The 14,994-nt window shown below is 33.7% G+C and overlaps 2 protein-coding genes across 10 annotated transcripts; both read left to right on the top strand.

Annotated features, from left to right (window-relative positions):
- Nucleotides 1-1,167: 1,167 nt before the first annotated feature.
- Nucleotides 1,168-4,491, top strand: LOC114190471 (disease resistance protein RGA2-like). Its single transcript, XM_028079368.1, has one exon. It carries the CDS (start codon nt 1,266-1,268, stop codon nt 3,801-3,803), a length of 2,538 nt encoding a protein of 845 aa, XP_027935169.1. The 5' UTR covers nt 1,168-1,265; the 3' UTR covers nt 3,804-4,491.
- Nucleotides 4,492-7,130: 2,639 nt separating this feature from the next.
- Nucleotides 7,131-14,667, top strand: LOC114191711. 9 transcript variants are annotated; one of them, XR_003606003.1, is made up of 7 exons: nt 7,131-7,474; nt 7,568-7,758; nt 8,390-8,497; nt 8,598-10,729; nt 12,593-12,680; nt 12,986-13,230; nt 14,289-14,667. XR_003606003.1 is itself a non-coding variant. In XM_028081067.1 (6 exons), the coding sequence occupies exons 1-6, from the start codon at nt 7,381-7,383 to the stop codon at nt 13,091-13,093; spliced, it is 2,721 nt and encodes a 906-aa protein (XP_027936868.1). In that variant the 5' UTR covers nt 7,131-7,380; the 3' UTR covers nt 13,094-14,124. The 9 variants fall into 9 exon arrangements, 3 of the variants coding, with proteins under 3 accessions (XP_027936868.1, XP_027936866.1, XP_027936869.1); XR_003606001.1 differs by having other exon boundaries at nt 12,982-13,230; nt 14,289-14,665; XR_003606002.1 differs by lacking the exon at nt 14,289-14,667 and adding an exon at nt 13,759-14,124.
- Nucleotides 14,668-14,994: the final 327 nt, after the last annotated feature.

The following is a 14,994-nucleotide window of genomic DNA, read 5'->3' as shown; positions in this document are numbered from 1 at the left end:
AATGTGTCCCATAATAGAGCGACACAAAGAATGGGTTTTCACAAATATACAAGTACTTAAAACATGTTTATACTTGAGAGGGAGGTTTTTTGATGTGAAACAGATTCACACTTGAGGTGAGATATTTAGGAATTCAACGAGATTTGAAAGTCTCACATTTGGTTATAAATGAGTAAGATGAACAATATTATAACGACCTCTAAACTTATTGTCCGAAGGTTTCAATTTGAAGGTAGTGACTTGGTATCTTATACGGGTTTGTTTACCATTCATTAGTGTAAAATTTATTTGGTGTCTCTCTTTGAGAAATCTAACACTAGATTGTTTGCGTCTTTAATCACGCAAAGCTTATTTTCAAGAAACAACTTATAACATTTCTTTAACACTTAACAATTTTTTATTAATGTAGAAATATATAAGATATAAAACATTAATTTCACACCTAAACAAATTTTCTCTTCCACCAACACGTGTTATTTTGGTTGTATTTTCTCTTTTTTGGTTATGGACTTTGAAACCAACTTGAACTATATCAAGTAAAGTGCCTTCAACAAGTGAGCTCCTTTACTTCTGAGGCATGTACCATTTTTAGAAAAAAATAATTGTAAACAAAGTTTTTATGTTTTTCAACAAAGTAATAGTCTCATATAGTAGTACTCATACCACAATTTTTTTCAACTAGTGTGGAATCAAGAAACTCCTTACCCAACAATCTTATTTTGATAGCAATGTCTAATTTTATCTGTGGATTCCTTAATCGTCAGACTTTTTCATATTTATTTAAAAGATATTTATAAACAATTATAAAATTTCTTATAAACTAATTTAAATAAAAAAAATATTATCAACCGAGAGAATATCTTCGTATATAAACTATATATATAGTAATAATTTGTTGACTACGATATTTTAATAACTTTTTCTTACAATTTTAGGTGTTATTTTCTAAGTGATTTTTTATTTTTTTATTCTCAATATTTTAAAACCACTTAAAAGATGACGACATCTAAAAAAAATTGTCAAAATTTAGTAATTAAAATAAGTATCTTTGAAAAGTACTTATGATTCACTATCTATCTAAGGTAATCAAATAGGGGTGTTCCACACTAACCCATTGTATTTATTATGCAACCACTATTTGAACTACTTGTCATAGATATTTCTACCAGTAACTCTCTCAACCACTGAACTTGTACATCGAAACAATGACATCTAGACCAAGCTCATGAAACCTTGCATTCCCACACATCTCCCTAAAAAACATCATGGCCGAATCACTTCTTTTCAGCTTCGCAGAATCACTCATAGGGAAGCTTGCTTCTGGAGCCGTTCATGAAGCTTCTCTTGCTCTCGGTGTGCACGCAGATCTTCAACAGATGGAAGAGAGCATGTCACTCATCAGAGCATTCCTATTAGACGCTGAGCAAAAGAAGCCGCTGAACAATTCATTGAGTGAATGGCTGAGACAGATCAAGCAAGTGTTCTCCGACGCAGAAGACATAGTTGATGATTTCGAGTGTGAAGCGTTGCGGAAGCACGTTGTCAACACTCACGGTGGCCTCACAGGGAAGGTACGTCGCTTTTTCTCAACCAGTAATCCTCTCATTTACCGAATCAGAATGGCACATGAGATAAAAGACATCAAGGAGAGGTTGCAGAAAGTTGCAGCTGATGGGAACACGTTCGGCCTTCAAATCATTGATCAAGATACACGTGTCGTTCATGTGACGGATACTACTCATTCCCACGTAAACCCTTCCAACGTTGTTGGAAGACAACATGAAAAACAGGAAATACTAAACCTTTTACTACAACATGGTCATGGCGAAAGTCTCTCGGTTGTTTCCATTCAGGGTTTCGGTGGTTTGGGAAAGACCACACTGGCAAAGTTGGTGTTCAATGACACCACCATTGACGAGTGTTTCCCGTTGAAGATGTGGGTGTGTGTCTCTGGTGATTTTGAGCTTAGGAATGTGCTTATTAAGATTCTCAATTCTGCTCTAAACCCAACTAACGAAAACTTCAAAAACTTTGAGACGGAGCAGCTTCAAAATCGTTTGAGAAGCACACTTCAACGCCAGAAGTTCTTGCTTGTGCTGGATGATGTGTGGAACGAGTATCAAGCTAGATGGGATGATTTGAAGGAAATATTAGATGTAGGTGTTGAAGGGTGTAAAATCATAGTGACAACTCGTAGCCACAAGACAGTTACCATTATGTGCACCAAATCCTCCAACTCTTACCTTCTAGAACGCCTTTCTGAAGAGGATTCCTTCTCTTTATTTGTCAAAACGGCTTTTAAAGAAGGGAAAGAGGAAAGATATCCACAGTTGCTGGAGATTGGGAAGGAAATTGTGAACAAGTGTGGAGGAATACCATTGGCAGTGAAAACCTTAGCGAGTTCACTGTTCTCTGTGGTTGATAAAACCAAGTGGGAAGCTATGAGGGACGATAAGATTTGGAATTTGCCACAAAAAGAAAAGGACATTTTGCCTGCTCTTGAGATAAGTTACAATCAACTTCCTTCACATTTGAAACCCTGTTTTGTTTGCTTCTCCCTTTTCGGTGAGGGTTCTGAATTTGTCAGCTTTTATGTTGCTAAGTTGTGGGAGGCACTTGGTTTTCTTCCACCACCAAAGGAAAATGAGACAATGCATGATGTTGCCATTCAATTTCTGCGTGAGCTTTGGTCAAGATCTTTTCTCACAGATTTCATTGAACTGAGCCATTGCTACATTTTTAAATTACATGATTTAGTGCATGATCTTGCTATGTATGCTGCCAAAGGTGAGTTTCAGACAATATACCCCCGCAGTTCAAAAATATCTCCCAATGCTCGACATTTGGCATTCAGTGATAATAATCTGCTAGACCAAGCTGTTCTTCCAACAGGTCTGAGAACTATAATTTTTCCTGATGAAGCCACCAATGAAGCTTTCTTGAACACATTGGTGTCAAGGTGCAAATACTTGAGGTTTTTGGAACTGAGTAACTCTAAATACGAGACTTTACCTCGGTCCATTGGAAAGTTGAAACATTTAAGATATCTCTGTCTCTTTGGGAATAAAAACCTTAAGGGTCTCCCTTGTTCAGTATGCAACCTGCAAAATTTGGAAAATTTGAACCTTAATGAATGCACAGAGCTACAAGAATTGCCCAAAGGAATAAGCAAACTTATCAGCCTGCGTCAGCTGCATATAACCACAAAGCAACTTCATTTTCCAGACCAAGAAATCTCAACTTTGACTTCTTTAGAGACTTTAACATTCAACTCTTGTGATAATTTGGAGTCATTGTTGAAAGGGATACAACTTTCTAGTCTTACAAATTTGTCTTTGCATGACTGCGGGAAACTGAAGACTTTGTCCTTTCATGTCATAGCAAATTTGGAGCATTTGCTTATCGACAATTGTTGTGAGTTGGAATTGTCAATGGGCTTTGGCAATGGCAACCAAATCCCTGATTTAAGGTTGAAGTCTCTTGCTTTTAAAAGTTTGCAACAGTTGGTCACTTTGCCTCAGTGGTTGCAAGGATCTGTGAACACTCTGCATTCTTTGGTGATTGCTGACTGCAACAATCTTAAAGAGCTTCCTAAGTGGCTTTCATCTGCGGTTTTTCTCAAACTGCTTGTAATTGAATACTGTTCATCCCTGCAGTCACTCCCTGATAACCTCATAAATCTTGAAAATTTACTGATTAATAGCTGTCCTGAATTATGCAAAAGATATCAGCCGGGGGTTGGACAGGATTACCACAAAATATCTCACATCAAAAAAGTTTTTGTTGGTGAATTGGAAGAGTGATGACAATGCTTTTTATAAGAGATAGTTGAGTTTCTTAAGGATGTTGACTAAATTGTTTCTCTCAATTCCAATAATCTAAGATCTGGTTCCACCACTTTCTTGGGAAAATAAATACCCTTAAGGAATTTTACGAACTTTAGTTCGCAGCAGGGATGGAAAAAAAATTCATTAGTGAAAAGTTTTTGGTTGGATATCTTAATTGTATTTATTCATGTGTTTTGTGAAAAGATTTAGGTTGTTTTTAGATTTCTTTTAGATTAGGTATATTTTGTGTTTTATCAGAGATTATTGTACAGGGGAGTGAAGGATTGGAGAAGAAGTGAGGTTGTTTTGGAAGGATCCAGTCGCCCAGCGAGCATGCCCAGTAGCCCAACGAGCATGCCCAGTAGCCCAGCGAGATAGCCTTGGTCGCCAGTGAGTGGACGGTTTTCTGAAGTGGTTATAGTTTCGAAAGTTACACAAAATTGTTGTGTGCTAGAGTGTGGGAACGCGACAGGACCAGGAAAAATACGAGAAACGCCATTCTAGGGCAAGGAGAACTCACATCAATTCATCCATTCCATCAAATTCATCCATTATTTGTTCTCTAGATGCCTAAGAGTGACTAAACTCCTCTTTCATTAGGGTTGGATGTAACGAACTTATACTCTCTGTAATTTTCTTATGCAATGTAATCTCTTTCGTTGTTCATATGTTCTATCTCAATTATTAATGTGCATGATGAAAATCTTTGCTATTTGGTTGTATCTAATTATTGGAAAATGAATAGGAACTTAACCTGGGATAGAACAACTATGAGATTGGGTTCTAGGAATAGACGTAATCTCTAGGTCATTTTATACATCAAATCTTAATGCAAGTCAAGTCATGTGTTAAAATAGTTAAGGAATTAATGTTTTGGCATATTTGACTTAGAACTTGCTTATAAGGAATTAGGGGCTAATATGCTTATGATGAGGATGTTTGAGTAAGATAGAGAAATTGTGTAGGAAATATTGCGTTAGTATGGTTCATGAAATCCAACCTTGATGAAGTTTTTCCTAAATTCTTCTATAACTTTAGTGTTTACTAATTTTGCATGTTATTCTTAATTTAAATCAATCTTTTATGTTGACATCATTGCTAAAATTAGTAAATAATTACAATTAGACAAACAAACACAAATTCTTTGGAAAAACGATACTTTGATTTCCATTTTACTACTTATAACGAATTGATACACTTGTCAAATAGTTAACAATTAGTTCCGATCCGATTTTTTTACTCCAATCCAGTTTATTTTATAAAAAAATTGTTTCATTTAAAATTTATTTTATTCGATTTGGATTTTAATCTAATCTATATTTTTTATATATTTTTTACATTAGATATCCATTTTTTGAATTAATATTTTCAAATATAGAAAATCTAAAATATTTAATCCAAAATTTCAATCTAAAATTGTAGTTTGGTTTGGCGAAAATCTTACTCTAACCAAAATTCGATATAATCTGTCACGGACGAAATTCGTCCAAGTTGTCCCAGTCGAAAGTCAAGCAAGTTAGCTATGATAGAATTTCGATGAAATTTAACTACGTTGGTCCATACCAAAATTTGACCAAGACGACTTCAACCGAGTGAGCCGTGATTAAAATTTTGCCAAATTTAATAATATCATCCCTGACGATATAAGTTTTAAAAAATTTATTTTAAATCTTTTTTATAAAAATTAGATTCTAAATTTTGAATTTAATTCAAATATTTTGATCTAAATTTAAATTTTTATCCAAATATTTAAATCTGAATTTAAAAAAAATTTAAACTAATTCTGAAAAAAAAAATGATTCTAAAATCTAATGTAATCATTTGAATTTAAATACATCTCGATTCTACGTAGGAATAGATATTCAACCGACTTCTCGGGAGTTCTTTTTCTATTAAAGATTAGTTGTTGATATTTATAATTTTAACCACTCTGTATCTCATGTTGTACTCGTTACCAAATATGAAAAAAATAAGTTTTTTATAACATTTTATATTCTACTTTGAACCAGTAATCAGAATGAGAAAGTTAACCGGTTATATATAATAGAAAAAACATCTTAAAGTTTTTAGATTGAAAGTTTAACATATAATATATTAGTATTAAAATTTTCCTGTATAAAAATATTATATATATATATATATATATTTATTGTTATGTATTTTATATGCACTATATATAAATATTGTAAGACTATACTATATATATATATATATATATATATATATATAATTAGTAAAATTTGACTTTAGTTACTATTAAAAAAGTTTCTTTAGTTTTCATCTTTAAAAAAACTTGAAATTTTGTTTCTAACATATATGATTAGCGAAAGGTCGTATTTTTAATCTGAACCATGTTACTTCTTTTCGATATACAATGTTAAACAAGATGATAAAAATATTTGTGCATGCAAATATTTAGAGATGAAATATTTTAATATTCATTCATAAATAGTACATATAAAATGTTAAATAAAGATGATAAAAATATTTGTGCATGTAAATATTTAGAAATAAAATATTTTAATACTCATTTATAAACGGTACATATAAATATTTGTTATCTGCAAAAATAATAAAAATAAAATTTAATTTATATTTATTAAGTTAAATTTAATTAAAATTAAAATTATGTTTTATTAATTTAAATTTAATTAAAAGTTAAAATTTAATTTAATTTACATTATATTTTATTTTATTTTATTTAAATTTTAATTAAAAAACTTATAATTTTCTTTTAAATATTCGTGGGTATGTAGGTATCCACGTGTATCCGCAAATTTTAAAAAAATCCATAAATATTTTTTAAATGGGTATTTGAGGAGTAAACGATGGATAGCAGGTGAATTATTTTTTTTAGATCAATTACGGGTAAACATTATCTGTACTCGACCCAACCCATTATTTTTCCTAATGTTAACATTTGATACCTACAAATGATCGGGTTTTTTGTATTTTTTTCATGATTAATTTATCTAATTAACTATTTTTCAAAATGTTGTTATGAATATTTTATGCTGAATTTGCTTCATGTATAATTTTATTGGATGAATGTATTTCTTTTTGTAGCGGACCACCTATAAAATTTTACTATTCTAAAAGAATTAAATATTAAATGTGATTTTTTTATTATTATGAAATGGAAGGAATTTAAGCATTCGTCTTTTTTTTCCTTTTAAAAAAATATGAGCCGTTCAATTAATCCAATGGATAATATGCTGGCTGGATAGGGTAGGGACAAAATTACAGTGGAGAGAATCCCAATTAAAATCAGAGAGATTTGAAATAGCACACAATAATAGCGGAAGAGTGTTAAGAAAGCTTTCGCAGAAGTGCTTCCCATCTTCCTCCTCTTCGAACCACTTCAGCGTTTCTGAAACCAAAACGCGATTCCAGTTCAAATAGAAATCGCACTTTTCAATTCCTCTTCGCAACTCCCATGATGCATTCGCGTTAGGAATGAACGCTTTCGCATTCTCCAACACCCTCGAACAGCGTTGGTAACCACAATTCAAAGCCATATAGGGTTTCGGTGCACTTGAAAACACCGTTGTCCATGGACGGTGGCGATGACCCTTCAGCATTGGCATGGCTTTGGGTCATTGAAGCCCTATCAGCCTGTAAAGAAATCCCGGATAGCACTTTGCTGGGTAAAAGGAATCATACTCGTTTATTTTCCTTTTTAATTTCGTTTGTTATGAATAATTTCATGAATACTGTAGCTGTTGTTGGTCATTATGTAGGTTTGATTGATGCAGCACCTGTGGCGAAGGATAAATTTGGTGAAAATACAAAGGAAATGGTTTCTTTGAGGTGCTTGGAGAAACTGTCCACTAGTATGGTTGACCGTGTAGCTTCTTCTACATCGGATTCCAGAGCTGGATTTGATTTTTCGCGGAGTTGTCAAGATGTCCTCCAGGAAATATTGGATGAGGTAAAACAATTTCAAATTTTAAGTGTGTTTGATATCACAGTAGGAAGCGGTAGAATTGAGTTTACCTTGGTTTGATTTTAATGTAGACATGGCTGTTGGTTATTGTTGGGTAAAATTGATTTTGCATCTAAATCTTGGTTTGGCTAGAACTAATAAAAGGTGATTTATGTTAAGGTGAAAAGTTTGCGCTTAGGTTTTACTTGAAATTTGCTTTTGGGATAAAATATACAAGCATAAGTTACTTAGCTTTAATGTCAAGTTTAACCCAATTCAATTTTATAATTGTTCACCCAAATATACACTAAATCACCTTTGATATGTGAATGACATAGTTTACTTACTCCGTATAATGTTGGAAGATATTTGAACTAATTTGAATACTCGTACTGTGTTTATGTTTGTTTTGAAAATAGTTTCCTGTTTTCCTTTGCTGTGTTTGTATAAACAATTACACTGGTGGCACTTCATTTTTACTTTATTTCCTGTTTAAGATATATATTGGAAATAATGAAAACGTGATTGTTGTTGTTTCCAGACTAGTATTTTTTTATTTAATATTTGAAGATGGATCTTCATGAATATGCTAATTGAGATAAATCTCCCTCTTTTATTAATGTAACGTATGAAGCAGATCCCATTATCAAATCTGAAAATGACTGGAGCGCAGCTTTTGAAATCAGATGTTTACCCGTTTATAAATCACAAAAGAGCTGGCACTTCTAAATGTCACTTAGAGCAGGTAATGAAAGTGTCCTTTTTGTTGAGAACTCTCCTGTATGAGATTTGTACGTTTTCATACCAGTTTTGTGTGATCTGTTTCTTTTCCTGATGCTGAATAGCTGAGACAAACAATCTTGGAAGGTACTCATCCTCATACCGATTACTTGAAAGAAAGGAGTGGATTATTTCCGCAGAATAACAGTTACTCAGTGATTGTAAATGATGTCAAACGTGGTGATCATTCAGCTAAGGAAGCTGGGAACTCTGCCAATACAGAAAACATGCTAGGAAAAGATAACTCAGTGTCCTTGACTTTAGAGAATGGGAATAGATCTTCGAGAGAACACTTGCGTGATGATAATCCTTCACCCTCTAAGAGGAGTAGGGTTTACTCAGTTGATGATTATCTTAAAAAACACTTTTATGCAAAGCAAGTCTGTCAGAAGGAATGTGATGATTTCTTTAGAACTTCAAAGAGGGTTAAATTTTCTGCATCTACAAGTTTTGAGCCTAAGAAAGAGAAGCTAGATTCTCAACAAAGACAGGAAGTGTCGGAACATTTAACTGAAAGAATTCTTCTAGTTTCTGAACAGGGAGATCATCCTGTAGAAAATAATAACGAGGAAACTGTGGGTTGTGGGTCCTTAGAGGATATTCTCAATAGATGCATTGTTTCAAAATTGTGCCAACCCAGCAGCCATATTGAAGTTCCCCCTGATGAATCAAATATTCCTTTTAATGATGCTTTGATGCATCAACATATATTTGATGGTGAAAATTCTCAGCATCTGCTGGTTAAGTCAATTCCACATGAAGCACTTGCAGATGGAATCCAACATGAGATTTCAGAAGGTAAACCCACGTCTAAACATGAAAAAGATTTACAACTTGAAGATCCAAATGACTCACCGCATCAAATTGCTGGTGTTAAAGCACTAGATCATAGTGGGAATGGTTGTGGAGTAGAGAAATCAGGTGATATTGGGTATCAAGGTGAAAAAACTAGCCTTGAAATGAAGAAGCAGACAGTACAAAATCGTTGTTTGAAGTGTAATGAAGGTGACCAATTACCAATTCGTGATGTAAATATCGTCCAACCAGTGGTTACTGAATGTTGTCTCGGTATGACAACTACCATGCCAACAAATGATGCTAATGCAGAAAAAAATCAGCAAACAATTAATCTACACCAACCCAAACAGACGGAACCAGATATCGCAACGTTAAATCTCTTCCAAGAGCCAGTTGCTTGTGATGAAACTATAGTTGGTGTGGTTAATGGTTGTGGAGCAGAGTTATCAAGTGATAGTGATGGATATCACAACGAAAAAGAATGTCTTGAAGCAAAAAAGCATGAATTCCTGCACTCCCACTGCATGGTTGATCAAGATTTCTCAGCAATGAATGAACCAAATGAAAAAAATCTTTGCATGAAGTGTAATAATCAAGGTGGCCAATTATTGATTTGTAAAACAACTACTTGCCCAATCATGGTGCATGAAAACTGTCTAGGTGCCTCTGCACAATTCGATGCAAATGGCGACTTTTTTTGCCCATTTTGTGCATATTCTCGCACTATTTCAGAATATATTGAAGCTAAGAAAGAAGCTTCCTTGGCAAGGAAGGAATTGGCCATCTTTATTAGTAAAGGTAAAATGAGTCAAGCTGCCGAGAGTCTTCTTTATGAATTTCGTACACAAGAACATTGTTTTTCAAGAAAGAGTAGTGAGTATGAACATATTCATGTCAAAAACAACAAAGATGAACAGTTAACAAGGTGTGGAGACAATAGAGAAGATCATGTTGGTGAGCATGCAAATGAAACCAATAATCTTCAGTTTGGAAGAAGTCAGCAACAAGCGCCTATATCATGTACCCATTCATCATTCAGAGAAAAGGAAAATATAAGCAATAGATCAGTTGAATTTTTAAGAGAAGAGAAAATAGGTCAAATGCCAAATGCAAAGAACATAACTGGTGTAAGAGGTGAAGAAAATGAAGTGCCAACTGACTGTGTAGATGGACTTGTTGGTGACACATGTACTAGTGAAAAAACAAATATTGCCCTTGTTAATAAAAGCAACTCTAGATATGAAAGTTCACAAGAAACAACAAAACAGCTAGATATTGATGGAGCAACTGAACCAGTTTGTGCACATAATACTGGAAAAGAGGAAATGTCTGAAAATGATTGTGAAAAGGATAGTATTTCTGGATACACCTTGAGACACCGTAAACACAAAATGCAATGGTAAGTTCCTACACTTTCCCTACCATATGTGATTATTAAAATCTGAGTAGTTTGGTGGCTAAGGTGTTCTACCGTATTTGGTTAAGTGCCAAGTTTTAAATACTTTTGGCAACAAAATATTTTTGTAAGGATGTAATTTTTGTTTCTTATGCCATGAATATTTTATGTTATGTTGTGGGGATGGATCCAAAGATGCCAATGTATTTTTTTCAAAACCAATGGTTTAACTCAACATCTACAATTTTTTTTGGCTATCTTCAGTTAGATTAGCTCTTCTTAACTAGTCTGTCATTTTTCTTTTTTACATGTGTCTAAACTATCTTAGGCTCAACACAATTTTACCATCTTTTCCTCGGTAGGTATCACTTTATTAGAATTGTTTTACTCTCTGTTTTTCTTTGGTTCTTTCTACAGCAGTTGTCCTGTACAACTTTATATTTGACTGATGTAATCCCTATCTAGTGAGTTGAGTGCTTAAGCTCTAAGTGATCTAGTGTATAAAAGACTATTGTATCTCTGATTCAGTTTAGTAGAAATACTTCTTTCAACCATTCTCTAATTCTATTACACTTTAAATTTCTCTCTAATATCCGTTCTCACTCATATCTTTTCTTGTATGAACACTCATCCAACTTACGACTTGGATCATATGTTCTTGTTGGCCCTTGTTGCGACATATTCAGTACTAAAAATATAGTCCTAGAAATTTGGGATTTGGACCGAACTCAACCCTTCAAAACCAATGAGTAAGGTGAAGTTTGTACCTTATATACTTTATTTTAGCCATATCACTAGTGAATGAGAATAAATTACACCCCACCTTGACCCTACAAAACAGACCTATAAGATAAGATTTACATCTTGGTTATATACTTCATTTTAATCTTATCTCTATTTCCTCTTAACCTCACAAAACTAACCTATAAGATAAGGTTTACATCTCGGTTATATACTTCATTCTAATCATATCACAATTCATTGTGGAACTTTATCACCATCCATGAATTGCAGTAAATGCTGTTTTCCAACATAAAACGCCACTGGCTTTGTGGCTGTTGTAAAGTTTTCCTTTAAGCGTAAGAGACACCTTTCTGTGACAATTAACATCTGATGCATTTTTTTAGTTTCTTTCATCCAGCTTGAATGACTTATATCTCTCTCTATATTCTTCACTACCTTTTACGAAATCATGATAGATCCTAGATACCTATACTTGTGGTATGTTATGATCTCTAATTTTCACCTCCTTCCTTCTCAGTGCTAGTGGGTGTCATGAATTTTTGTATTCAAATTCAACTTTTCCAAAGAGAACTGATAATTTCCTTACAATAACAAATATGATGTAACAAGATTTCCATTGATACACACATTAACAAAAGCCAAAATGAAAAATCCCACCTTCGTTATGTTCTGCAATCTCTAATCAGTTTTCTTCAAAACCTCATCATTATCCCATCGGAAATCCTGAATATCCCATGACTAATAACCTCTCTCTTACAATGCCTTAGATTCATTATTGGTAGATTGTATGCTGAATGATGGGGTGCCAAGTTGAACTATTCCTCAATTTCTAACAATCTAGAACTGTTCCCATGACAAAATGGGAATGATCTCGTCCCCCTTTCTCCAGTGGAAATGATTGTGGGAATGCTAATTTATAAAATATCTCTGAGAATAAGTCTTTTACTGGCAATTTTTCATATCTTATTCTAAATTTGCGAATGTGTCATCTCACCTTAAGATTTTGGGGATGCAAAAATAGTTCATGAACCAAATGCTGCCTTATAGTAATAATTACGTTTGAAGGACTTATACTATTGTATTTATTCTAATTCTAATTTATTTGGTTATTTTGACTGACAGCAAACCTGAGGCACACCCTGCATTTCTGGCTAATCAATTAAGACGAAAAAAAATTCCGTGGACAGAAGAGGAGGAAGAGATGTTAAGGGTATCATTTTTCTTTCTTCCATCACTTCTTCCAACTAGTATGACTTCACATCTTATTAGTATCTAATTACATATGTTTCTGTGTAAATAGCATTCCTCGAGCATGTATTTCATTTGCTTCCACAACAATTCTTTGAGTAAGAACAATCTTATAGCATAATAGAAAGTTAAAGGATGTGGACCTCCTGTGTGTTTCTTTCACCTTGATTTTTGAGGTTTAATGTATCTCAAGGATATATGTGTGTATGTGTACGCGCACGTGTGGGTGTGTGTTGTAATAATTGTTTGTTTTCTCTGTGAAGGAAGGAGTACAGAAGTTTGGTTTGGATGACCCAAAGAAATGGAAAAACATTTTGGCATTTGGTTCTCATGTGTTTGAGAAAGTTGGTAAGCGTCGTACACCACAAGACCTGAAGGATAAATGGAAGAACATGTGCAAAGCTTCCCCAAAATAAAAATGAAGGGCTTCATCTCAAGTTATACTTGAAAGAGTGGTCATCTGTCTGCCGCTGTTCCTCATTCTCATATGACTGGCAGTAGTCGAAAATTAGGTAAAATTAGTATTCTCTATACATGGTCCCAATTCTACCAAAACTACTTCAAATTTTATCTTATTAAATCTGAAATGCGCCTGTGTCATGCACTCCCTTACCGATTTTGGGAATTGTCTGTACCATGTTCGTTCACTTCAGGGGATATTTTAGTCCTTTTAAAAAGGAGAAAATGTTGCATTGATTCCTCTCGTAACATATTATTAATTGATATAATGGACAGGACCCATATCTACACAGTATCCATACCAACATATATGGTTCAAACGAGGGTTTTGTGCCATAATATCTTGACCTCAAAACACAAGAATTATGGTTTATGGATCTTTATTTATACCTTCAAAATTCAGTAGTTGAATATGTATTCATTTTCTGGTTTTGGATGTGCTCAAATTTCGATATTTACTTCGTATCCTAGGATCATTTTGGTTTACCAGATTACTCTGGTTGAATCAAGTGTACGACATCTAGTTTATGTATGTATGTTGTTTGCTTATCTAATGCATTGCATTTTGTTATTCCCTCAAGAAACTTGGCAGATGATATTTATATTGTCACAGCTAGTCTCCTATTACATTTACGGCATCGCCTTTACCCTTACAAGTAAGTTGCACAATCTTTTGCCAAGAGAAGGGAATCATTGAAGTGGTGCCTTACATGCCATTTAACAACTAGGTTGATCAGCCCAGACCTTTTGATTGCCAATGTTGTTGATTCAGCTCTACCATTTTGAATCAATTTTCGGTGTAAATGTTCACATAAACTAGTCGCTTGTATTATAAGGTTCTAGTGAAAATGTGAAATCTTCATGGTATATCTCAATATGTTTTACCCAGATGTTTCATGTGAATTTTCTTTTTCACTTACAAGTTTGATTTCATTCTTTTCCTCAAATAGTCTGTCTCTAATTTGTCTCGTAATCGATGTATATTTGTGTCATACCGTTGCCTTCAGCGTCAATTTTTCATTGCCATCACTTCATTGTAATTTCTAAATTCGTTTTCTTTGGTTTTAAGTGGTAATTTTTAAGACTTAAATGATAAGAATGTAATTCACAGATGACATAGCTGGGTAAATAGAGGAAAAGCATGGGATAAAGGTGAAGTAGGTCTCGAGAATCAGGCTGTGTATAGCAGGAAAACATGTGAAATGTGGCTCGTGATATTGGAAAATGTTGAGGTGGATCTTTCTTATAATCCTTCCGTTGAGGTCAAATTCAGCTAATTTATAGAATCCAAAGATGAGTGTCAGAGTTCATTCAAAGCACTCACAGTTACTTGGAAAAACTATTTCCATGTATACTGTAGTCACTGCCTCCACATCTAATAACCATATTTTCTTCCATTTTCCTCATCGGATCAATTATAGAGCTCTTCATTTACAAAGCCTTATCTTGTAACATTGCTATTAATTAAAGTGTTTAGACATCAGAAACTGATAAACTTATGTATATTTGCATAATTCAAGATGGTTCTCTTGCCTGGTGTTTGTATAATTTGTTTTTTAGGTGACAACATAGACGAAGTGCTGTTAAAACCCCTTTGACCTGTCAATTCAATTTCAAAATCGTAGGTTGTTCAGTTTTAAACAGTTGATAATCGATCCTACTAAGAACTAAGGATGAAAACCAAGTTCCTAAATGGAATATTTGGACTTGCTATTTTATGAAAATGACTAGTCAATTGGATATTCGAGTGTTAACCGGTCCATGACGGATACTAAGATATCTGCACTTCCAAGTATTTATTTTTAAATGTCTATATT

This window comes from Vigna unguiculata, chromosome 7, assembly GCF_004118075.2.
Source record: "Vigna unguiculata cultivar IT97K-499-35 chromosome 7, ASM411807v1, whole genome shotgun sequence".
NCBI classification, from domain to species: Eukaryota; Viridiplantae; Streptophyta; class Magnoliopsida; order Fabales; family Fabaceae; genus Vigna; species Vigna unguiculata.
The sequence above is the reverse complement of the archived record's forward strand: the minus strand, read 5'-3'. Positions and strand labels throughout refer to the sequence as shown.